This window comes from Microtus oregoni, unplaced genomic scaffold (genome assembly GCF_018167655.1).
Source record: "Microtus oregoni isolate MIOR12 unplaced genomic scaffold, Mior012 000000F_ref0000247, whole genome shotgun sequence".
NCBI classification, from domain to species: Eukaryota; Metazoa; Chordata; class Mammalia; order Rodentia; family Cricetidae; genus Microtus; species Microtus oregoni.
Genome location: NW_024543059.1, coordinates 28710398 through 28735830, shown reverse-complemented (window position 1 = coordinate 28735830; position 25433 = coordinate 28710398). Strand labels below are relative to the sequence as shown.

The following is a 25433-nucleotide window of genomic DNA, read 5'->3' as shown; positions in this document are numbered from 1 at the left end:
TTTAAAAGGAAAAATGAGAACTGGTGTCTTTTCATTTAAGACAGGATAATCATTTTCCTATGTATCAAATTTCATTGAAAAAGCATTCTCGGTTAGACTTCTCATTTGAAAACACAGAAAAGGTGTGACAGAAACTCCAAGCAGACTGGGAGGATTCGGTCATTATCAACAACGCTTCATTTAAACAAAGCTCATGCCGTCATAGTCTGATGCACACCAAGTCTGGAGTTAAGCAACATGGGGAGGCATTTGGGGGCACACTGAAAAGCAATGTTTCTTTGTCTCTTACCATGATTTTAATTGAAACAGCATGTTTGTTTTAAATCTGTAAATGGTTTTTTAACTGCTATGAGGGTTCTTAGGAAAGAGACCTTAGGGGAAAGTGTTTCTGTACTCTCTGCTGACAATTGTGCCCTAGCTGTCCCCAGAGTGCCACCCACCACGACGTCTCCAGGGGCTGCCCACCTGTGCGTTCTTTAAGGTCACTACTAAAGGTGGAGTAATGTTCACTAAAAAAAAAATAAACCCAGAGGATAGACAGGTGGCTCTGTGGTTAAGAGCACTTGCTGCTCTTGCAGAGGGACTTGGTTCAGGTCCCAGCACCTACCCAGCAACTCGCAACTGTCTATAACGCCAGTTCCAGGGAATCTGATGCCCTCTTCTGGGCTCTAAGAGCTCTTGCGTTCACATGGTTCACATATACACCCTCAGGCACATATGCATACACATAAAGTTAATAAATATTTAAAAATAAACCCAAGACCCACAAGATTTACCAATATTTAAGAAAAATCTCTAAAATTTAGAGAAGTGAGAAAATTGTTCATAAACTTAAAGTTTTCTAGGCAAACCACGTGATCTGGAAGTCAGCAGGGGATGCAGATGGACAAGAATTGGATATAACGTAAAATTTCCCTCCAAAAATAACACCATGGCAATTGTCAACTTGTAAATTACAAACCTCAAGAAAAAAAAAAAGAACAATTACAATATATATAATAAAGTCTAGGCTTCTTGACATAGTATTTATTAATAAAAAAAATGACAATATAACAGAATAAGTAACATGATACACTGACAACATAAAATTTAAATGACAAAAAATGTAAACCTTATGTTTTATTAAGCAAATGAAAATTATAAAATGATATTGACAAATAACATTTCTAATAACACACACAGGTATTTGCACGGGGCTGGGTAACTAGGCACAGTCACAGATTGTTGGCAAAAGTGTTATATGGTACCTTGTTTTCGAAGACCAATTAGAAATAAATTCATAAATTTTGCTATTTATTTGTGTATGTGTATGTCTGCCTGCCTGTCTGTCTGTCTATTGTGATATTCAACCCAGGGATTTAAGGTTATTAGCAAGAGCACTACTCTTAGTTTTCTGAAATGAAATCTTAGTAGGCAGCCCAAGGCAACTTGTGATTCTTCCATCTAAGCCTCAAGGCGATAGGATTATAGGTATCCCTGCAAACTCAGCTCACTTTATCAAACTGGAGTGCATGAACATGCATTACCTGGGACTGTTCTGAGTTTATCTTCTCCATGCCTGTTTGCAGGTTCCTGTCTTGTGCACAGCCATGCCTGCAGGACCTAGGCCAGCTCCCTTGTGTCAAGCATCCCTGCTTTGCATTTGTGTGCAAAAAGTCACATTCTCTGTCATTTTCATTTGACCAGAAGACTAAACTCCTTCATGAAGTGATAGTGACCAAAACACCACACACCTGTCCAGAGAAATTCTTCACTGGTCTCTGCTTACCAGCAAAATAAATCTTTCCAAGAATTCATGGGGAAATGTCAGCAAGTTCATGGTTGTCTATGCCTATGTGTAAACTGCCACACATGTAATAATAACACACACACAAAATCCACGCATGACAATAATGAACTAATGGCTAGAAAGGTAAGAAGAAACTATTATGCTACTTCTGGAAGACAGAGTGTGTCCGAGATGTTTAGAGTAAGAAAATTACTTTCACTTACAGATCTTTTTATGCAGAGAAAACTAGATGATTTTAAATCATGCATAGAAAAGAGACACAAATACTGTGTGTCCATATGGTAATGGACCAGCTATTCTAAAGAGAGCTAAACCCCACAATTAACTAGTGGAGAACATCCAGATAACACAAAACATACCCTGTGTCCTTGAGTGGGAAGACAAGGAACTATCTAATATCAATTCTCAAGGCTACACACAAATGTTATCTATCCCAATTAAAATCTCAAATCCTTTCTTTTGATTCTAGGCTCCCCCAAATTTCACAGTTCATTTTGGAGACTAAACATTTAAGAACAGACACTAATGCTGTTAAGAAAGCAGACTAGGTGTTTGTGATAAGTATGGGAACAGGGTTTCCAACCAGTTATAAAAACCAAGAAGGTAATTTTCTGAGCATGTGATACATACTTTAAGTCTCAGCACCTGGGAGGTAAAGGTAGACAAGTCTCTGTGGGTTTGAGGCCAGTGAGTCTACATAGTGAGTCTCAAGCCAGCCAGGGCTACAAAATGAGACCCTATCTCAAAAAATAAGAAAATGAAAGAGAAACTAACAAATGGCCAGACACAAAATTGGGACAGAATAAAAAGCCCAGAAGTAGATCAGTGTGTCCAACTGTTCATGTGTTCATACATGTAAGTGTTCTGGGAGGGTAGATACTGGATGCATGTTGGCCATGCATCCACCATTTTCCTCATTGGTGCACCAAAGACAAGGAAGGATGGGCTCATTTTGGCTCACAGTCTGAGGCTGCCGTCCATTATGGTGGGAGAAGCATGATGGTAGAAGTCAGAGACTGCTCGTTACTTAGCAACCAGAAAGCAGAGAGAGGTAAATTCTGATGCTCGGTTGAGTCCCTTTTTTAAATACAACTTGTGACCCTGGCCCATGGAATGGTTCACTCACATCTAGGACTGGACTTCCCTTCTCAACGAGCCTAATCCAGAAAAACCACTCATGGATAAAAAACTTCAATTTGTGGCAAAGGAGATTCTAAGCCTTGTGACATTGACAATACAGATCATCACAGCTCCTGACTTCGTGCTGGTGAATTACCTCTGGAATCTTACTGAATTCAGTTAGTTGTAGAAATAATAAGCGTGACTAGTTGCAAAGCAAATCACAAAGCCGTGTGGGTATTAGAGCATATGCAATCACACTACATATAGATATAGCTGTAATATGTACATGTGGTGTGTATGGGAAAGTCTGAGAAAAAACTGTAAACTGATTGATAAAATTGTAAATGAGATTTGTTGTTTTCTATTTCAACAGGAGAAAAATAGGTCTACTTTTCTCATATATAGATTTCTATGTCATTTAATACCCTATGAAGAATGGGGGGTGGGAACACCACATATAATAGGAAAGGGAAGTTAAGTGGGGGAGAGATAGGCACAGTGCGAAGTCAGATCATATTAGCAGAAGACCATGACTCCAGTGACAGAGCTCTCGCTATTATGCACGTAGCCCCTAAGCCAGATGACTGGCTTCTGTGTGCCTGGGCAGAGGGACACTTTGGATCCCCTCTAAGTGAGACAGATGGCGGTGCTTCCGCAGCATCATCTAGCCAGAGATACCTGCCAGAGAGGGCATCACGTGATGCTCCTCTCACTCACCAGAGGGACCCAACTCTCCTCTTCTTCCTCCCAGTGTTTGATGTTCTGAAACAGGGGCAGTCTCAGATTAACATGAAGGCTTGGGAGGGACAGCACTTCAACCCCAGAGGCTGTGTGTAAGCCTTCACTTTTAGCTGGGCTGCCAGGCACTGCCACTTCTCCGTGCCCCAGACACTTAGGCCCCCACAGTGCTTTGCCTAGGAAAATAAGAATCCCAAATAAAATTGCCTAAGGCCCTGTAAATGGCTAGCTTACACCATGTCCGCTGGATGAAGTACTCAGAACAAGGCGATGCCAAGCTATGGAGGCAGGATGGCAAGTCCCCACTGTCGATAAAGGTGGAGCCCAGGCTATATGGGTTCTTTGTAACCATGGGGACACAGCACCTGCAGAGGATGGTGCTGTGAATGTCACAGCAGAGAAAATCCAGCCCGTGATCCCTAGAACACAGTTCAGACTACGCTCCAACAGTTAGTTTCTGTATCTCAGCAAGTTCTTTAGCAACGAAGCTGTACCAGTTATCCTCCATGAGCCCAAACACACACAAGCACACACACTGTGCTGGCTATTTTTTTTTTATGTCAGATTGACACAAGCTAGAATTATCTCAGTTATCTGAGAGAAGGAAACCTCGATTAAGAAATTGCTTCCAGCCGGGCGGTGGTGGCGCACGCCTTTAATCCCAGCACTCGGGAGGCAGAGGTAGGCGGATCTCTGTGAGTTCGAGACCAGCCTGGTCTACAGAGCTAGTTCCAGGAGAGGCTCCAAAGCCACAGAGAAACCCTGTCTCGAAAAAAAAAAAAATAGAAGAAAGAAATTGCTTCCATAAAATTGGGCTATAGGTAAGCCCGTAGGGCATTTTCTTAATTAGAGATTGATGTTGGAGGGACCAGAGTATTGTGGGCGGTGCCACCCCTGGGCTGGTGGTCCTCAGTCTGTAAGAAGGCAGGATAAGCAAGCCATGAGGAACAAACCAGTAAGCAGTAGCCCTCTATGACCTCCGCATCAGCTCCTACTTCCGGGTTCTTGATTTGTTTGAGTTCCTGCTTTGGCTTCTCTCAGTGGACTGAGATTCAGGATATATCCGCCAAATAAACTCGTTCTTCCCTGAGTTACTTTTAGTCATGGTGTTTCATCACGCAATAGCAATTCTAACTAAGATGCATATTCATACACACATGTACACGCATGCACGCACACACATATGCACAGACATAGTCAACAGACATACTCTTACACACACAGAGGCACACAATATACACTCATACACACACAAGAGAAAGAGGAAGAGAGAGAAAGAGAGAGAGCCAAAACTAACTGTAATAAGGGTGTGTCTGTAATCCCATCACTTGGGAGGCAGATGTGGGAACATTTTCAAAACTTTGAGGCTATCCCAGTCTACATAATGAATTCCAGGCCAGCCATAGCTACCTTGGTGAGATCCTGCCTCAAAAAAGTGTGTGTGGAGGGGGATAATTTACAAGAGTATGTTTTAAGGAAGAGAATCCATAGAAGTGAATCAATGTGACTGAAATTCAACAAGAAACTAAAAAGCTAATGAATTAACACATCTTTGAGACTTGAAGAACACAGTACAATTATCCCTTAAATGTCTTCCTGTAACATCCGTGCCTCTGACCTTTGCAGAAAGTTTGCCTTGCACTACTCACCAGCTGGCAGCCTTCTAGGGAGCTGACGAGCTGGGCATTCTGGCAGGAGAGGATGGAGCCAGCGAGGTTGAGCATCACACACACCGCAGAAAGCAGCATGAAGAAGGTAATCTGGAAGCAAACCAAACACAAATTGATTACCCACTTGGCGAGGCTTGGAGGGAAAATGACTTGGTTTTCCAAAAACTTTGGCTTGACGAAGTAATTACACGAACAATATTTATATGTTTTAAAGGAGAATGGGATTGTTTCTCAAGATGGCAGCTTCGCGTTACCCTACATAGCAAAAGTGAAAACTCTGAAAAGCCGTAGCAAGTTACCACGCATTTCTTTGGAACTTACGATGTAAATTTCAGAAGCTAAACCCGAGTATACTATGCATTCCAGACGCTCAATAGGAACATGCCAGAACTTATTAAATGAAATTGAGGAAAGGAGTATATTGATTAGAAGGATGTTAAATTGATTTTGTTTAGTTTTTGGAGTAGAAAATTTTGTACACGTGCAAAAGAGAAGCGGATAAAGAGGCCCTGGGTACTCATCGCCCATTCTCAATAATCAACCAGCTCAGGCCAGCTGTTCTTCACTGTTCTCCATGGGGAATACTCTGCCACAAATGGGATTCATACAGCCACGCCTTAAATGTTTCAGGGTGTAGTTCTGAAGAATTGTGAGCCATCTTTAAAAATATTACTGAAGTACTGTTGTCATGATTATTAAAACTGAACACTCAAAAGTATCAAATTCTAGAATGTTCATCTTGCCTCACTTGTCTATTTTCCAAACTTTGAATCAGGTCACCCAGGATATAGTCAAGGTGCATAAGGTATGACAGCTATGAAATCTTCCCTTCTTTTCCCTTTCCTTTCCTCTCCACTCCTCTTCCCTCCTTCTCTCTTTCCTTCTCTCTTCTCCCCTCCTTTCCCCCTCCTCTCTTCCCTCCTCTTCCCTCTTCTCTCCTCCAGATAGGGTCTCACTACATATCCCATTCCAGCCTCAAACTCACAGTCCTCCTCCCCCTGCCTCCCAAATGCTGGGACAATTCTAAATCCACGAGTCTCCACGTTCAAACTTACTGAGGAAACGAATTCATTAGCCCTACAGAGTAGATAACCAGGCCGAGTCTTATAAAACACCTCTTCAAGAGTAATCGAAGCTAATATGATCCAAAGCAGAGAGAATGTACCAGGAAAACTTGTAAAGACTTTGAAGCAGGTGAGAAATACTAGTTCCCAACGGTTCCTAGTGCGCCCTTCCGGGCTACTTTGCCCTTCATCGTCATTATGCCGGTTTAAACCATTCCGAGGTACAGAAAAGGACATTAGTGCAACTGACTCTTGGCGATGCAAATGTAATGGAATTCTGTCTGATGAAATGGAACTGTCACCCGTGGCTACCAGGAACTTTCCCATCTACTTCTAATTATAGTTCAGGATTACTGACAGCCCACAGGTCTGCAGTGTTTGAGTTTCTACTAGAAATGTCTGAAAAATGTCCCAATTCCCTCTTGAAATAATAAGTTTTTTATCATCTTTGGCCCATGTTTATCGTGATGTTTAAAGTTGGTTCTTGAGTGTTCTGCAATGATAATTAATGAGTTGGTTTGATTTGGTGTGTGTGTGTGTGTGTAGTGTAATGTAGCGCTGTGTATCATTAGGGACCATGGATCTAAGCTTAATGTGTGTGTGTATGTGTGTGCGTGTGTGTGCGCGTGTGTGTGATGTATCATTAGGAACCGAGGATCTAAACTCTGTGTGTGTGTGTGTGCGTGTGCGCGTGTGTGGTGTATCATTAGGAACCGAGGATCTAAACTCAGCATGTGTGTGTGTGTGTGTGTGTGTGTGTGTCTGCGCGCGCGTGCGTGTGTGGTGTATCATTAGGAACTGAGGATCTAAACTCAGTGTGTGTGTGTGTGTGTGTGTAGTGTAGTGTATCATTAGGAACCGAGGATCTAAACTCAGTGTGTGTGTGTGTGTGTGTGTGTGTAGTGTAGTGTATCATTAGGAACCGGGGATCTAAACTCAGTGTGTGTGTGTGTGTGTGTGTGTGTGTGTGTAGTGTAGTGTATCATTAGGAACCGGGGATCTAAACTCAGTGTGTGTGTGTGTGTGTGTGTGTGTGCGCGCGCGCGTGCGTGTGTGTGTGCGTGTGGTGTATCGTTAGGAACCGAGAATCTAAACTCAGTGTGTGTGTGTGTGTGTGTGTGTGTGTGTGTGTGTAGTGTAGTGTATCATTAGGGACCATGGATCTAAGCTGAACCAACACGTTTCATCACTATACACTCAAGTTGACCCCTGGGCCCTTCGGGTTTACTTGGAAGTTTATGAGCTTCAACGTCTTTCTTGCTCCTTGGTTCTTGGGGGTTCCAGGGCCACCTTACACACCTCCTGCCTCAGACATGGAACAATGTGTGCCTTTCAATGGAAACAAGATTTAGAGGTCACAACTTTAGTGCTCAAGTTGTTTTTCTCTCTTTAGGTGGTCATTATTTTCAACTTTCCAGTTGGCAGACTCGCCATGAGTTTATACTGACATTTCTGAATCACAATGGAAGATATGTGGTTTTAACTTAACCCATCCATTCTTGGTCTGCAACTTCTTCCAACCATGCCAGAATGTCTTCAACATAATTGTGATTAACTTCACAGCACCATAAACAGCCTCAGAATAGCAATGCCCTTCCAAACACAGAAACACACCATGGAGACAATTTAAAATGAAGATCTCTTTGTAGCTTTAGGATGCATTCTACCAGGAACAGTCAAAAGTATGGCCTTGTAAACCCACATGTTCTCTTCTGTGTAGTTTCTCACTGTTCAGCTATTGTTTGTAAGAATGCAATTCTGATTTCCATAGTAATTGACAGAGACAAGGGGATAGCCACATCCCTGGGACACTGGGCAGGTAGTAAACACTGTTAAGATAACTCTTAGTGTCAATCATCAGTTAGGTTTATATTGTAAGTGCTCGTTCTGATGTTCATTTCCTATAAATAATAAAGGAAGTGTAGACTGGTCAATCTGACACTACTTTGTAGGTGCTAGACTCTCCCCTGCCTCTCTGGCTTCCCTAACAAAAGGGCTGTCAGTCAAACAGTCAGCCACTCCAGCCTTATGCTCACACTGACCATTTTGAACACTCCAGGGACACTCTGAAGAAACTACAGAGACCATAGCTGCTTTCTCTATCTATCTCCTGAAGATACAGCCCAGTCGGGACTGTTTCAAACAAGTGACGCTCAACTTTCTGCTATCATAAGTCTTGTTGAACTCGAGATAGCCTATTTTCCCCGGGGCCAGAGGAGGAACACTTCTCCTGGTGGCCCAATAGGATTATTGTGACTGGTACAAAAGAGACAACACTGGGATTGGTGGAAACACCAAACCTTATTCCTGTGACAAGTTTGCTATGATTAGTACACAGGTCTTCCCTCTGACTGTCCTGTCAGGCTATTTTGCTGATTGGTGAGTAGCTGGGGACATCTTCCTGCTGCTCTTCTAACATTAGGCCCAGTAAAGACTTCTCTTTTGGCCTACTTTAAGTGGAGTGTGCTGAGCCAGTAACACAGGGGAAGAAACAGTTAAGAAAGCAACAACAGAAACAGTGGTGGTGAGGGCAGAAGCAATGGACAGCACCAGCAGTTATAGTGGGCACCAGCACACTGAGCTGCAGGTTTAGCCAGTGGCCAGTTGTCTGGTTTCTGGAGAAGGGGCGGAGCTGAGCAGGTTACATATCACATCACAGAAGTGGCAGGCTAGCTACCTACTTCACAGCCAAAGAAGAGGCGGGGCAGAGCGATTAGCAGGCCCCGCTGCAGAAGCATAAGAGTGCCTGGCTGCACTGACAGCTGCAGAAGATGCAGAGCTGCAGGACAGTGGCAGCAGCTAAGAGCAGTTGCAAACCTCTCCTGAGTGGCAGCAGCTCTGCTGGCAGGCACAGCGACAAGACGCAGTAAACAGAGAGCAATCGTAGCAGGGACAAGAGGGGTGAAAGCTGAGGCGGAAGGACAGAAGGCTGGAAAGGGAGAAGATGAAATACAGGCCCTGATGTCAGAAGAGTCCCAGAGAGCTGTGAAGACTTCCAATAAATCTATCAAGGGCTGAGAAATTCTACTACTGTGGCCTGTCCAGAAGTTGTGCCAATGGTTGCTAGCAAGGGCAGAGAAATCCATATACCTGCAGCTACCCAAGTGCTAACACTTGTAGAGAAAAAGCCCCACTACCTGAGGCCTGCACAAGATGTTAACACTAGAGGGCGCCACTTGCTGTTGCTGTAGTGGTTGTCCTCAAAACCCTAAGGATTCAAACACTGCCCAAGCCCAGCACAGAAAGGACTCCCCTCACCCCTGCCCCAGACTTTCTATCTGGACAGAGTTAGCCAGTGAACTGGCACTGAATGTTGATTCAAGCGTCTCAACTGTCAACAAAAATTTCCAAAGCACAGGAAGAAGTAGCAAGGTATGGATAGTCACAGGAAAAGAAGCCACAGAAAATCTCTTGAGACAGCTCAGACAGGGCAATTTAGTTGAAATACTCTTAATGAACAGTCTTCACTATTCTGAAATTGCTGCAGGAAACTTTGGGCACAGAACTAAAGGAAATCAGGAAAATGACAGATAAAGAGAACCAAATGTCAACACAGGGGATACAGAAAAGAAAGAGACAGAAACTGCAGGTAGAAAGTGATATGGCTGAATGCAGACGCAAGGACTCTGGCTGCAGACTTCAGCTGTTGTAAGAAGCAGGGAGTGCAAAGCAGGAAAGCAGAGACCAGCCTGCTGAGGAGGAAGAGAAGAGAGAGGGGTAAAGAGAAGCTAAGCAACTTACAGAAACTACCAACTAACAGCGGGGGCACCCAACTGATCACAGTTCTAGGGGAAGCAGAGAAGGTCAGAGCAAACCTGAAGGACGGACTCATGGCTAAAATGTCCTGGTATCTGATGAAGACACATGGTAGTATGTTGTGAATACCTCAGAGTCTCCAGAGACACAGGGAACCACAACTGAACTCACTATAACCAAGATAGCACAGGCCAAAGATGTGGAGAAAAGCCTAGAAGTAGCAAGGTGCAACTCTTTACTCAAGAAGTAAAATTGAGTAAGACTGTTCTTTGGACATAAAAAGTGCATAATGTTCCAATAAAGGCAGTTCATGGAAACAGGCAACTATTATCACACCACATAAACACACACACTCAAACACCCACCACACAGACACCACATAAATACATACCACATACACACACACTCACACACACACACACACACAAACCACATAAAAGTAAGCCTTAGGATGGGCAGGAGATGCATTCACAAGGAGATGCTTGTGATACATTTACAAGTGATTAATCAGAAACCAAAATCCTAGCAGAGAGTAAAAAGTGCAACCCCATCTCGGTTCCCAGTGAATTCTCCTGAGCACTTTAAGAGTTAGTAACAATCCCAGTTTTTCCAAACTTGGAGGAGACTCTGGAGCACTTCTTGTCATGCAAGGCTGCCATCATAAAACTAAAACTGGCAAAGAAAACTACAGATACCTAAGGAGATAGAAAATCCTTGAAAAATATGGAAAGATTGCAGTATGAAGTCCACACTCTGGTCAAAGTGGAGCAAAGAAGAAATCAACAGAAGACAAATGACAATGGGTCTCTACCATGGCCTAGGGGGAATCTGCTTTAGAACAGCAAGAAAGTCAGATACGCAACATCAATGCCAGAAAGACATCCCAGCATCCAGCAAACACAGGGGTCATTTGTCCCGCTGTGAGAATTCTTATCTTCAGAGACACATCTAAAATATGTACAAGTAGCTGGACAGTGGTGGTGTTTGCCTTATTCCCAGCAGTCAGAGAGGCAGAGGAAGGTGGAGCTCTGTGAGCTTGAGGCCAGCCTGGTCTACAGAGTGAGTTCCAGGACAGATAAAGCTACATGGAGAAACCTTGTCTTTGAAAACAAGAAAAATAAGTAAAAATGTACAGATGATATATGGAGATGAGGATAGAGACACAGTTGGAACAAAATTACTGGAGAAGCCAGGTGATTACATTGCTTTCCTACTTTAACATGTATAGAATTTTCCAAATAAAAGGTTTTAAAGACATACTTGGATCCTCCCTGCCTCATAGGCCACATACTGGTAATCTCAGAACATTGGGTGCTCAGGAAACAGAACTGAGTTCAAGGCCAGCCTGAACAGGCTGTTGCCATTGGATTTATGCATGTGTGTGTGTGCCTGCGTACACCCATGTGCATGTGTGCTGAATGAAGTCATGTCACCTGGAGTGATAAGGCTTTCTCTAAGTGCCATAGACTGACTAACCGCCCCCCACCCGTGCCGAACCTTCCCTTGAGGGGTTTGCTGGTCAAGGGAGTCAGAGAGACTCCATATTTATGCTACTGCCATTGCCCTTGGCTGCTTGAACTAGATTTGACCTAGAAGTCTTCTCCCTAAAGACTATGAAGACTAGTGTCCACAGGACCGAAAGGAGCTATGAGAACAGCCAAGGGAGAAAAGCAGTAAATAACCCATCCAACTGTAAAACCTATGAACCAGATTAATTCCCAGCATAGCAAGATACCCCCAAGGGTGCAATCGTGGCAGTCACTATCTTGAGGATAACTAAGAGGTGTCTAATTGAACTTAATAAGATAATTGAACCCAGTAGGATAAGAGCGAAGCCATACTTGATACTATAAAGCCAGCCAACAACTTCTGGCTGGTGAAGACGAGAACCCCAGGCAAGAATTACTCCTGCTCCTTTCTTAAATCACCATAGTTCCTGACTGCATTCTAAACCCTTATCCTCAGCACACAGATAAGCGCAGCCCTCAGCCCTCATCAACGCCGTTTCTTTTGGCACCAGGTGGAGACCACAGGAATCTACAGCGGATCAGAACGCAGAGAATAGCTCAACACTGGGTGCTCAACCTCTATCGACACATCTACAACACAGCCACTACACCCAGGCCTCAGGGGACAGCACAGAAGAGGGGGCAGAAAGAGTGCAAAAGCCAGGGGACCAGGATGTCTGCCCTGAGATGGTTCCTCTATGCATGACGAGGAGGCTGCACCCATGAAATCTTAACAACATGACTGCCTAAACAAGTCCCCAACATGACAATACCAGTTGGTACACCAGTGCAGATGGGGGAAACTCACAGGCCTCACTCCTAGATGAAGAACTGCAGGATATTAAATGATGGCGAAGAGAGGGAGAATTAATTTCCTTCAGGGATGAAGTCCCAAATTGATTATCTAATCCGATTGGTCAGTCTAATGTTCTCAGCAGGCTGCACTTACATAAACAGTGTGGGGGGGGGTAGGAGGAATTGGAGTGGGCATGGGGAGGGGTAGAAATGATGTCAATATAGCACTCACGTATCAAATTCTCAAAAATAAAAAAAAATACCTTCATAATTAAGATTAGCGAGAACTTTACAAAGCATAGTACAAAATACAGGGATTACAATGCTAACAATTAAGACACATTAAAGCCAGATATGTATGGCAAAACAAAAACCCAGATGGTATTGGCAACTGGATTCAGCATTGAACTGATATGCTAAGGCTACAAAAATCTCCTGAAAATCATGCACAGAAAGAACACTTGATGTTTACAATCTGATGCTCAGATTGGAGAGTAACAGGGGGGCGGAAGCTAGCATCACAGTGAGGTATAAATGACAGACCCACTACAGGGCTGTGAAGGCCGAGTGCTCACAAGGGCTTCAGACTGTGGGATGACTGGCAAAGACAAAATAAAAACTGTCTAGATGCTTGATATTTACCCGAGAGCCATTTGGTAAATATCACTGGTAATTGTTAGCTTCTGGCTTGGATTCCTGAGGTAGCACACCATGAAAGGGAAATAAACACGAATGAATCAGATCATGCATCTACCCTGATAAACTCCAAAAACAGTTGAAAACAGCTGTGATCAAGGACACAGGACACTTACATAAGCTGTGAAAGTCCACAAAAAGAAACCATGTATTCTCATGAAAATGCACGCACAAGTTATAAAAACATATAATGGCTTGCTATGCACCCCGGGAATCTGGTAAGAAAGAAAAGATGTAAGAGCTTATCTACCCTCTCACGTAGCACCGCATCTGGAGTAAACCAATCAGTCAACTGTGAAGATCTCAGAAAACTGGGATACCATGATTTTATGACAGTTTTTACCCGTGACTATGGGTACAGATGACAACATACGCACAACACACCTAAAAGCTGACTCAGAAAGGTCAGGGGGCCATTAGGCAGAGGTAATTCATACGCTGACATAAAATGCTTATCAAGAAAAGAGGGACTTAAGGAAAAACCTAAACCCTGTTTTAAAATCTTTAATCTGCTCACACTGCTTTTGTCAATTTGACATAAGCCAGGGCCATCTGGGAAGAGGGACCCTCAGTGGAGAAAACGCTGCCATCAGATTGGCCTGTGGGGCATTTTCTTGATTACTGATTGACTTGGGAAGGCCCAGCTCTCTGGGGGCAATGCTATCCACAGGCAGGTGGTTCTGAGCTGTATAAGCAGGCTGAGCAAGCCAGTGAGCAATTCTGGCCTCCAGGTCCCCGCAAATTCCCCTCAGTGATGGACTACAGCGATGGAATAAACGTCCCTCCCCAAGCTGCCGAGGTCACAGTATCCACCACAGCAGTAGAAAGCAAACTAGGACACTATTGCCAACACAGATCAACTCTCGGGAGCCCTTCTCACTCCTCCACACCTCTTAACTACCACAAATTAACCTCCAGTTCAAGGGTGATGAAAGTCACCTGCCCTCCCCTGTGCCCTTGGAAAGTATCTGCCTCCTTTGATGAAGAACCTAGACCAACTCTCCTCAGAACAACTGTGCTCACTGCACGTGTCTAGTGTTTGGCTGAAATCTATTAAGAACTCCAAGTGGCCTGTCTCTTCTGGCTCATCTATAGCAACATAGAATTGTTTTCTCCAGTTGAGACGAGACTTCAAAACTCACCCCAGGGAACCAGCCTGACCTTTAATTCAAACTGAGTAGGTCAGATGACCTCCAATTCCATCCTGTCACTGTGCTGTGCCACAACTCGCAAAGCCCAGGGGATCTGGTGGTTGTCCTGTTCACACTGGCCTGTCTGGGCTGCCCTCACCAGACATCACAATGAGCTCTAAAAAGAACGATTCAAATATGCTAAAGAAAATGGGAAGAACTTCCGAGCCCCAGAACTTGTGACCGTTCTTCTAGGAGTGACCCAGCATGACCTGAAGAACAAAAAGAAGCTCAAAATCAGGAGTAAAAATAGAGTATAAAGTGACTCAATTCACACAGGCCCTTTGCTGAGGTTTACACTAACTTCCATATCTATTCACGACAATGGCATACTCGATATGGGATTTGGCCCATTCCATAGATACACAAGCTAAATCCTTGGGGTGGGACTGGGATTTGCACACTGGCAGTGTGATTCCCAACAGGCCTGGTTAGTCACTGTGACAATGTTTTATAAACCCGAGACCTACAACTTGCTCCAATATACACACTCATGCACTTCTGCAACCGTTGACCTTAGAATCGCGGTCAATAACGTTCAGAATCAGACACTTCCTTAAGAGTCACAATTTCTAACAGAGAAACAACAAAAATGATGATGAACTGACTCAAAAGCACAGTATTTATTATAAACAGAAAAAAAACCTTAAATGGCATCCATTGGGTAACAGTAATAATTATGAATATAAAAATATCAGAGAACACATCAGATAGGTTGTTTGGAACCAAAGACAGTGCTCATATCCATACAAAATATGTATTTTTAAAGTTTTGTAGACATGAGGCAAAACCAACTGTATTTCTATTTGCAATTTCAAAAAGACTCTCCCTCCCACCCATGAACTAGAATAATAAGAGATAATAGCTACTTTGCTGCCTTATCTTCTAGGAAAGCATCGAAGCAATTTACCTAAGTGTTCAACTTCTATGTTTGACGTCATAAAATTTCCCAGTTACGTTTAGAAAGCTAGAAAACGCTTTAAACAACAGACAAGAAAGATTTTTCCCATCTCTTCGGCAATGAAAGATTAAAGCCCCAAACCATAATAAAACATCAAAACCCTGCACAACATCCTAAGGCTACATGATATTTACACTCTGCAGAATCAAGCTTCCTCCAACCCCTTTGCCCTGTTCTTTTCTCCTGGGTTTCGGGAGTTCCTCAGACTGCACCTCAAGAGTTCAGGAGGAGTGGTTGGAGCACTAGCTGCAGGTCTGGCCCTATTCTCCTCATCCGCCAAGGCCTCGCAGTATTGTGTGGGCCAGTCTTTGGGGTCCTGATTATGGACTTTGGCCACGAACTTAAGAACTTTCATCTTGCTGGTTTCCAGGTTGGTTCGCGGGCCCCACTGAAGCTCATAGTCCACAGGATCGGTGTGGGGGATCCTCCGGTACTCCAGGTAACGCTGCCGCACGAAGTCTTCAGTAATGAGTTTCTTTGGGTCACCAAAAATTAAATGCTTCTTAGTGGGGTACACCCCGAGTCGCCGCAGAAAGTCCCAGACCTCGGTCTCCGTGATGGTGTTACCTTTCATGAAGATGAGCCCCAAGACTATCATGAGCAGGCCCGTGGTGGGTGTGCCCTGGTCGCCCCTCACTTCGGCGTCCTCCTCCACCGGCTCCAGCGTGTTGATGAGGATGTAGGTGTGGCTCTTGGGCTCCAGCTCCACCAGCTTGTACCCGAACACGTATTGGAGGCGCTCGGCGGCCAGATTCAACATGTGGGGGTACACGTCCCGGTAGTCACCCATCACGTGCTTCAAGATGTCGGCGCGCTTGATGGGGATCTTCTTCTGGTCCTTGATCAGCAGAAACTGCACCAGGTCAGCCACCTTCAGATCCAGCTGCTTCTGGGTGCGCTGCAGGGAGGCGCGGGAGCCCTGGGACGAGCCGCCCGTACCGCGGGACGTGCTGGGAGCCTCCTCGCCAGCGTCTTCCCACTCCCGCTCCCTATCGGTCTGCGTGCTGGGCCGGCCGCGGCCCCTGGGCTTCTGCAACATGTCACCGGACCGGGGAGAGCTGACCGCGTCCACCTCGCAGGAACGGCCAGAAGCCTGTGCGCAGCGCGCCCGTTAAGGTTCAGGGCGGAAGAGCGGCGCACGCGTGACGTCAGGTCGCCTGCGCGCTGCGTGCCGGAGGCGGAGCGGTGCGACCAGGAGTCGGCCTGAGGGGGGCGGAGCATCCGGACGACTACCGCGCGTGCGGAAGGTCTTGGCCTTGGCTCTCCATCCCCCGGTTTTAATGAGTATCGAATGGTGTTTATGAAATCATATAAATAGAAAACAAGAACCAAACTCCTCGGCAAGTGTACGGCTGGATTCTAGGGCACACCGGTTTAGGCGCGCTTCATAGTTTTTAAATTAGAAATTTGTATATGGAGCACAAAGGATAAATGTGTGGGGTACTGTGGGGAGGAGTTAAATGAAGTTTAGAGAAAGACCTGGGAAATAAAATAAAACCGTTCATTTGTGTACCAAATGAGGATATGAAAGACCCAGAGGACTCCGTTTGCGTGCCTTTCCTAAGCACAGTCATACCCCCAGGCCTGTTACTTTCTGTGCAATCCCTTGGAGTAGGTCTGTAGGGAAATAATTCTCTAAACTAACATTTCTCCCACTATTTCCAGACTCAATTCTCTTCATTAAACTTCACCCATATGAGTATGAGAAAATACATAGAAGAATTGCCAAAAATGTGTTTTATCTTGGTATGTGAGCTGACCTTCTGGAAGACGTGTTTGAGAAAACTGCCTTGGACATCTATCCATAATTTTAGCAGAAACGTGATGTTAGAGGAATGCTACCCCGGGAGACACTTGCTCTCTCCAGAGGATATCATTTAATTTATGTTACCAGTGATTGGGAGTAGCGATAATGTGGATCTCTTGATTTTCTTTCTTAATACATAAGCTTTAAAGTCGTAATAAGAGAGAAGAGCTAGCATCCCTTACAATTTGCAATGTGTGCGGTTTGTAGATGGTTTAAATTGCGCAACTCTAATAGACAAAATGAGCCATTTCATTAACTCAAACCATCAGCAGTCTGTTGCCATTGCTGCTACAGATCTTAGCAAATGTGTTTCTTCTCCATTTACCGACAAGGAAACTGAGCTTTCCTGTCTTTTTTAAAGCTACAAAGAAAATAGGTAAAACTGTTCAAAGAACGAACTCAAATTGATTTCCTCTTTAATGCAAATATATTCAGAGGAAACCAATTTGGATCACATTATCTGAATAATAACATCAAAACATGGTCTTATTAAAATTTCATTAAATGTAAGCAGCATAAAATTTTTGTTTATAATTCAATATGAAAATGCAGAATGATAATGGGACCTGCAAGGCAAATATAAAATTCCATTCCATATTGTGATGCAAGTATTCGGAAACCTAGTGAGCTGTGAGCAGGAACTTTCTGTTCCACACAGGATCCAACAAGACATTATCAGGCATGGGTGTCAGTTTCAGAGGCTGCCATAGTCAGAATGTGTCCTCTGAAGCTCACATGTTGGAAATGCAATCCCCAATGTAACAGCACAGTTGCTTATTGGGTGAATGAATGCCATATTCTCTGTAATGGGCCAAGAGTGAGTCTATTTTGCCATTGTAGTCTCTCGCCATCTCATGATATAGTGACCCTCAACAGATGTGGCTACCTGCCCTTGATCTCCCAACCTCCAGAGCCATGACTGAAATACAACCCTGCTGTTTCCAAATTATTCACTCTACGGTATTATTTTACAGCTACACAAAAATGGATTAAGCTCAACTAAATAAAGCATCACACCGTGACTTTCTCTTTTGTTTATAGTGAGTCATTCATTTGCTTCACTTCTCATGCAAATTGAAATCTGTATTTAAGTTCATAGTAGCCTCCTGCAATCTAAAATTCTGCAAAAGGTCCTTCCAGCAGGATCTGTTGTGCCTTAAGCCAAATAATTCCAGCAGCCAAGAGATAAGGGAGAAGTGGGAAATAGGATGGGAACTGTTGTCAGCAATCAGGCTGCTTGCCGATATTTTCCGTGTTAATTTCTTCACAAAGCACCACGGAGCTTCAGCAGTCAGGCTAGCACCCAGGACTAGAAACTTCAGCATCTTTTAACAGCACTCCCACACAGACAACAGATGATCATGATTCAAAACACATGAAGAAAGACACAAGTTTTCAGTCTTAAAACACCTTTCTTCATACTGTACAGAAAGGCAGTGAGAAAACATGGACATGGAACAAGGTTACTAAAGTGGAGATTAGAAAGTCCACCTCAAATAGGCCTTGAAGGCCGTGGAGGCTTGGGCAGAAGCTATGACAGTAATAATACCGATAATGGTAAATGCCAGCAGCTAATGCCTTTACAAAGGTAACTGGAGCTGGGAGATGGTGCGCACAGCCTTTAATCCCAACGAAGGGAAGCGGGTCTTTGTGAGTTCGAGGCCAGCCTGGTCTACAAGAGCTAGTTCCAGAATAGGCTCCAAAGCTACAGAGAAAGCCTGTCTCGAAAAACCAAGAAACAAACAAACAAACAAAGGTAAGTGCAAATACTGCTTCTTTAGTCCCACAACAACCCTGTGATGCATTTGATTACTTTCACTCACAGAGAAGCGAATGTGCAAAGTGTCGACACCGTGACGTTGGAGAAATAAAGCTTTGGCATCAGGGAATTCAGACTACACACTTGAAAAAGCTACTGACACTCCAAATCTCACCTTCCAGACCAACAATATGATACCATTAATCCTGGATTCAAGGAATTAGCTGAGCTGTGTTTGCTAAGTCCCTAGCACAGGATCTAGCAGGGTGTTTACTTACCGTTCATTTCCTTCCAGAGGGGTTATGCGAATGATAATTTTGAGGATGCTACAAAGTTGTGCATGTGTAAAAGATGAGAAATCTTAATCTCTTAGGATCCTTGTCGGACCACAGAATTAAATTCATGAGATAGGATTTTAATTTAATTTGATTTTTGTAATCCTGGGGGTCAAATCTGGGGCGTCACATACATTAGGCAAATGTCCTACCACTGAGCTATACCCACAAACCTTAAGACCCATTAATTAGACGAAAGCACACACACCTTTAATCAAAGTGTTATGGGACACCATTGCTTTTTTAATGAAACAAAGTTTCAAAGAAGTGGCAAGACCTGGATGTTTTTGTATTTGAACAAAGAGCAATAATTGTGGAAATGTAACTCAATTCTGTAGGCAGGCTAAAGGAATGTAGTTAGCAAAGGCTGTCCAGAGATTTCTTGGCCATGACCCAGTAATGTTTCTTTTCTCTCTGTGCATAGGCACCCTGCCCTTGGACATTTTTAATCTCCTGTTTTAAGGAGGAGAGGAGCTGAGGCTGCCCTTCTCGTATCTGCTGTTTTTCAAGTGTTTTAGCTCAAAGTAACCCTCATGCCAAAGTGGTGGATTCTGCGAACCTGAGCTAGAAAGGTTCATCTCAGAGGAGCGTGTGCACATAGAAAAACCAGGAACATGTCACTGTGTCTTTAAGGCGGTACACTTTGAGAAATAGAAAGGCTGAGTTTTGTTTGCTTGTTTGGAAGATAAATGAAAATTATCTCCCGGGTGAAGCCCCACTATCCAGTGACATAATGCTCTGCCCATTATGTGGCTCAGATTTTTTAGCAAATTCAATGTGATTGACAAGTGGTAAGTGCAGCTCTCCGTGGAAGCCTCGAAGTCACCAAGACAAACGATTAAAACGGGAAAAGAAATTTTCAGATGCCTTGCATTAGTGACCTTTTTGCATTTATCATCAGACCCCCTAAACACAGGGGGCAAAATAAAAATTCTTGGAGGCAAACCCCACACTAGCTGAGATTTCAAAAGCACCAAGCCAGGCTACACAGCATGCTTTAAACCATCTCTAAGTAATTAAATGCTTTCTTCCATCTCCTTGGCAGCGAACGCCCAGCAACAAGCTCTCATCATCTTCATTATCTACTAGAGGCTCCTCTCCATTCACTGATATTTCTCATAGAAGCAGAAAAAGATTTGAAATCCCCTGACAGCAACACGGTGCTAAAAGCAGGCGAGAACCTTCGGGGAAGACAGGGAATGATGTAAGCATGCAGTGAGCATGCAGGAACGACTTCCCTGCCTTTTCGATGTGGAGGGCGGGGGATGGGACAGCGTGCAGCAGGTGTGTGAAGGAGCTGCCCTTGGTGTTAGATAACAACCACAGCAATCAAGACACCTTAAAAGGTTCAGTACAGTTCTTCACCTTGGCTCACTGTGTCTACCCATCCCTAACAAGATCCTTCAGGCTCATCCCCATGGCCAACCGCATAGAACATTTTGTTCCTCATAAAAGTTGATCAAGCCTAGCAGAGCTTTCCTTGGCTGGGGAGATAGCGCCTTCCTACTACCACAGCCACTTGGCACAGAGCCTCTGCTTGAACTCTCTTTTCAAGAAATAGAAACTCACAGTTACCAAGGGCCTTGATTAAAAGCATTAAGGTGTACTGAGTTACGATCTCAAACAGGAATAAGACTTGATTTGTTTGCTTGGTTTCTTCCTCCCACTGCAATTTTTCCCCTTTGGAAATTGCCACTTCCACCTCTAGGAGACCTTTATACTACTCTTTCTTGCATTGTTGGCACACATGATTGGGGTCAAATATGGTGATTATGGCATTCAACCAGCATCTTTCAAGGGGCACTCAGATGGGTCCTCTTCCCTGTGCTAACAAGCTGAAGGGCAACATATACCTCGCTGTAGTTTGTCCAAAAATAAAATAAAATAATAAAAAAAAAACAACCAACCTCTCCCTCATGGTGATGCCAACTCAGAAGATACCGAAAAGGTGGAGAAATAGTTTAAATCCTGCCGTCTGAATCTCCGTGTCCTGAGTTTAAGGTGAGACTCCTGCAGATAACTGGAACCTGGGCATCTTTCACCTAATCTGCTTTGAGCTGTTCTCTGGCCCCTGAAACTAAATATGTTTTAGCTAAGTCTGCAGGCACACCAAATGTCCAGGGGAAAAAGAATGCAGGGGGCAGGAGACCCTGGTGCACAGGGACAGGAATGGTGGCAGAGAAGGTGGACATCTCCCCTGAAGACCTCTTAATACCATGGGAAGATACTGAATACAATCTCACACAGAATTCTGTGGCTGGGGAATTTGCTTATATTTTATTGTTAGGAATACAGATGTGGGAGGCAGGCAATGAAGGGCCACACTTGTATGTGCTTTCTAGCTACTTCCCCCTGGAGCTTCAGACAGCTTGGAGGATACCATCAAATGTCACTTAATGACAGAATCTTGGCAGGTGATTTTGTCATTGGGTAGATATAGGTGGTGTAATCTTATAGGACCACCATGGCATCTGAGGCCCACAGTTGACTGAAATGTTATATAGTGAGATACAGGGCTCCACTTTAACCTACCTGCTACTCCAGATTATTCGTGTTTTGACCCAAAGCATTTCTCCACAGGCCCCAGCATACAAGAAACAGGGCCTCATTGTTTTAAAGCACATTTTGGCCTGCAGTAGAACTGTATTCACAAGGCAGGGGCACCAAAGAGAACTGTCAAGGCTAACAGTGCAGATAGTTTTTATGAAAACCGTATACATTGAGGTGGAAAAATAAAAGTCAGCAGAAAGAAATAGATAAAATGTCACAAGTATGAATAAACATCCATAAAAAATAAAAATAATAAAAACTATCCAAGGCACACAGGAGGATCCTGTGTATACATGGCTATTGGTCCCCAGGGAGGCGGCTACAAACAGAAGTAGATGGAACAGGGATCCTGCAACATGGAAAATTTCCACAGCCCATGTCTCTGGTTCCACATCCTTTCTGGCCCTCTCCTTTTGACTAGCAAGCTGAATGGCAGTCTTTCGGGACTAGAGTGAGATAATCAGGGCTCATGGGTTCTCGAAGGTCTGCAGAGGCAGAAACAAGCAAAGCCTCGCCCCCGAGAGCTTGGGTGCTGGTTGTGAAACCAGCTAGCCACTTTTTCAGTCAGGGGAGACCTGGGAGTATTGGATATGCTGTAGCAGAAGTTTATGTCCCTTTCTGAAAACAACTACAGCCATCTCTTCTTTGTGGATGTGCTCCCCCTACTCCCCCCAACCCCAAGTGCTGGACTATTAACTAACAGCATCTTATGGGCAAATGGAAATATACCAGGCCTCGAGGTTGGGCGGGAAAGCAGTTTCCCTCAGAAGTCTTAGGCTACAAGAAGCTTCACCATGAGGCTGGCATCCTCCATGTCAGAAACTCCTAGGGTTCTCATTGCCCATCAGCCTAACCATTTTCTGGTGATTTCCAATCACATGCTCCAAAACCAAAAGGGAGAAGCACAACATCCTTGTGTAGGGGATGAAGGGACTGATACCTCATTGCAGGCAGTCCAAAGCCATGAAGGAATGAACAGGGAAACGGGCAAACCTTAGCCACCCTGACCAACCTCTGAACCCAGCAGAGGGGAAAAACCTAAATAATACATCCAGAATGAAAGTACAACATCACTACTGACTCAATAGAAACAATTTATACGGAAATGATAAGAACCAGTGGACCAGCAACACTGCTTTAAGCAAGGCTACTAATGTAGTATTATACAAGCACAGATCTGTTAAGGGCTTATCTGTGCTCTAGTATAAATTTGTACGTTTAAGTTCTATTCTTGGTGCCCTAGACTATTACGATATTTGGAGGTCTATTTAACTTAAATGTACTAAGCTAAAATGGGGCACTTAGGATGAGTCCTCAACCAGTAGGATGGGTACCCTTACCAAAGGGGAGAGATCAGAACACACCCAAAAGAAAAAGCTGTAAGACATCAGAGTGAGGAGTGGCCATTTCACATGCTAAGCAGTGTAAAGATCAAGAGAGAGCAAACCTTCATCTTTGATTTGTGGCCTCCAGATATATGAGAAATATATTTCTAGTGTAAACCAACAGCCTGCAGTGTTGTGTTACAGTAGCTATAGCCAACCAATGAACAGATAGAGCCAGGGAACCGAGTTGAGGGTCCAGGGATAAACTCTCACCTTTATAATCAATGTTCAGAAGGAGCTAAAAAAAAAATCCAATAGATTAACAGCAAATGATACTAGCCATACTGGACAGTGCATAGCAAAGAGAATTTTGACCTTGACCTTATGCTACGCACAAAACAGGGCAAAGTGGGTCTGTCAGTCCCACGCCAATTAGAGCTGACACTATAGAACTATAGACTGAAAGAAGTAAGTTTGTGTGACCTTGACATGAGAAGCAACCTTTTAGATACAAGACCAAAAGCAGAGCTGATAAGCGAGAAGACCAAAAAGACTGGGCCCGGAGGTGCAGGCTGTAAGGCCAGTGACATAGAATGTACCTCATCAAGGGTATGACTTGTGGTGTGATGGAAATTCCAGAAATTTAGAACATGGAGCAATAGCTGTAAATATGCTAAACGAACTCCAAAATAGTACTTCCGGCAGGTATAGTTTATGGTGTATTAACGGTAACTCAATCAGCCTTATTTTAAAAAACAACAAGTTAAGGCGAAACCAAAAGTCTCTAATAAGCCTAGTGAGATGAAACAGGATAACAAACCAGCATTGAGAACCACCAGGTAGATCAGGTCATGTGCCCAGACTTTCTGTATTAACAACGATGAAAAAAATTTACATGATAAAAATCAATCAAAATTCAATGAAGGACAGTCTTCTGTGGGAATAATGATTTCAATCACAATCAACAAGCATGCCTATTTACATTTTAGATTAACTCTAAAATAGGCATCTTTAAAATATGCTGCACTGTTTAAGAAAAGTGATTTTGTTTGAGTTTTTGCCACCAACTTCCTGTGGGTTCAGGAAGAAAATCTCAAACTGGTTAGGTATTAGCCTTTCCCCATAGAAAGGAGGGTCTGGGCAGGTAATACACCTCAGTTTTAAAGCACATTACTCTATGAAAGAATTCAAAATGAAAACCCATAGATGTGTAGTGGAAGAAATTAAAAGCCATTCAAGTTAACACTTAACTATTAGCTGTGTGTGTGTGTGTGTGTGTGTGTGTGTGTGCGCGCGCGCAAGCACACGCCTGTGCACCCATGAGAGTTTATGTGTATCACATCTATGCAAGTGCCTGTGGACTGGAGTTACAGGCAATTGTAAGTTGGTTTTAGAAACTGAACCTGAATCTTCTGCAAGAGCAGCAAGTGCTCTTAACCACCGAGACATCTCTCCAGCCCACCTAATTCCCTGTTCCTTGGGGGATTCACTGGAGGTGTCGGGTGAGCTATAATGAGTTTCCTATCTTGGTTCTATCTTCATTTGAGTGCCAACACTGTGACTTCTGGAACAAAGAGATATTTCCCCTTAGAACTACCCAGGAAGCAGACTTCAATAAGGACGGTGACAGTCCTTGAGGAACTGGAAATGGGAGCTCTGACTGCCACCTGGTTTAAAAGCCATGCACACCAGCAGGCTTTGTGGTTCCCATCCACTAGTCCAGCCTTAGCACAGATTCTAGAGAAAGGGAAACATGAAGGGTAGGTGGCAGAGTGAGTTATGGACACATTGTGGGCCAGTGCTTCCCAGGTGGGGTTTAGCCACTGCTAAGAAACCACCTGATACCTGGGGAAAAAATCCCCCCCATTGGAATCAACCTATCGGGCTGGAGAGATGGCTCAGCAGTTAAGAGCACTGGCTGCTCTTGCAGAGGACCTCCGTCCAATTCCCAGTACTTACATGGTGACTCACAATCATCTATAATGGGATATAATGATGCCCTCTGTTGGCAGACAGAACACTCATACCTTAAAGAAATAAAATAACAAATAAAATTTTCAAAAGAATCATCCTATATTGGGAAATGTGCTTCAAAGCAACCTGGGAATTTTGCGTGTGCCTGATTCAGGGACCTAAGATGGTACCTCTGACCTTGCAGCAGGTGCCTCAGGTGCCTTTCTCTCTCCCCTCCTCCCCCAGCTCCTCTCTCTCTCTCTCTCTCTCTCTCTCTCTCTCTCTCTCTCTCTGTATTTAACTCATCATCTATAGGAGTGTCTGGAGCCTCTTTCCTGATTTAGGTGGAGGCAGAAACTGCCCTTCCAGCAAGAATCTTGTTTGTCAGTTCCTCCAAAAAGGGGACTTCAGAGAA

General features: G+C 44.0%; 2 protein-coding genes across 2 annotated transcripts in view; both read right to left on the bottom strand.

Moving 5' to 3' along the window:
- Fam189a1 (family with sequence similarity 189 member A1) overlaps positions 1-25433 on the bottom strand; it is a 404848-nt gene that overhangs the window by 102022 nt on the left and 277393 nt on the right. The window contains exon 3 of the mRNA XM_041651130.1: positions 5299-5409. Coding sequence (XP_041507064.1) covers positions 5299-5409 — 111 coding nt within the window. The remainder of the gene's footprint in view (positions 1-5298; positions 5410-25433) is intronic.
- Nsmce3 (NSE3 homolog, SMC5-SMC6 complex component) lies at positions 14933-16430 on the bottom strand. The gene has a single exon (XM_041651137.1). The coding sequence runs from the start codon at positions 16326-16328 to the stop codon at positions 15435-15437; it is 894 nt and encodes a 297-aa protein (XP_041507071.1). The 5' UTR covers positions 16329-16430; the 3' UTR covers positions 14933-15434.

Excerpts from the sequence above, each read along its gene's own strand:
- Nsmce3 (XM_041651137.1), bottom strand. The coding sequence starts at position 16,328 with ATGTTGCAGAAGCCCAGGGGCCGCGGCCGGCCCAGCACGCAGACCGAT.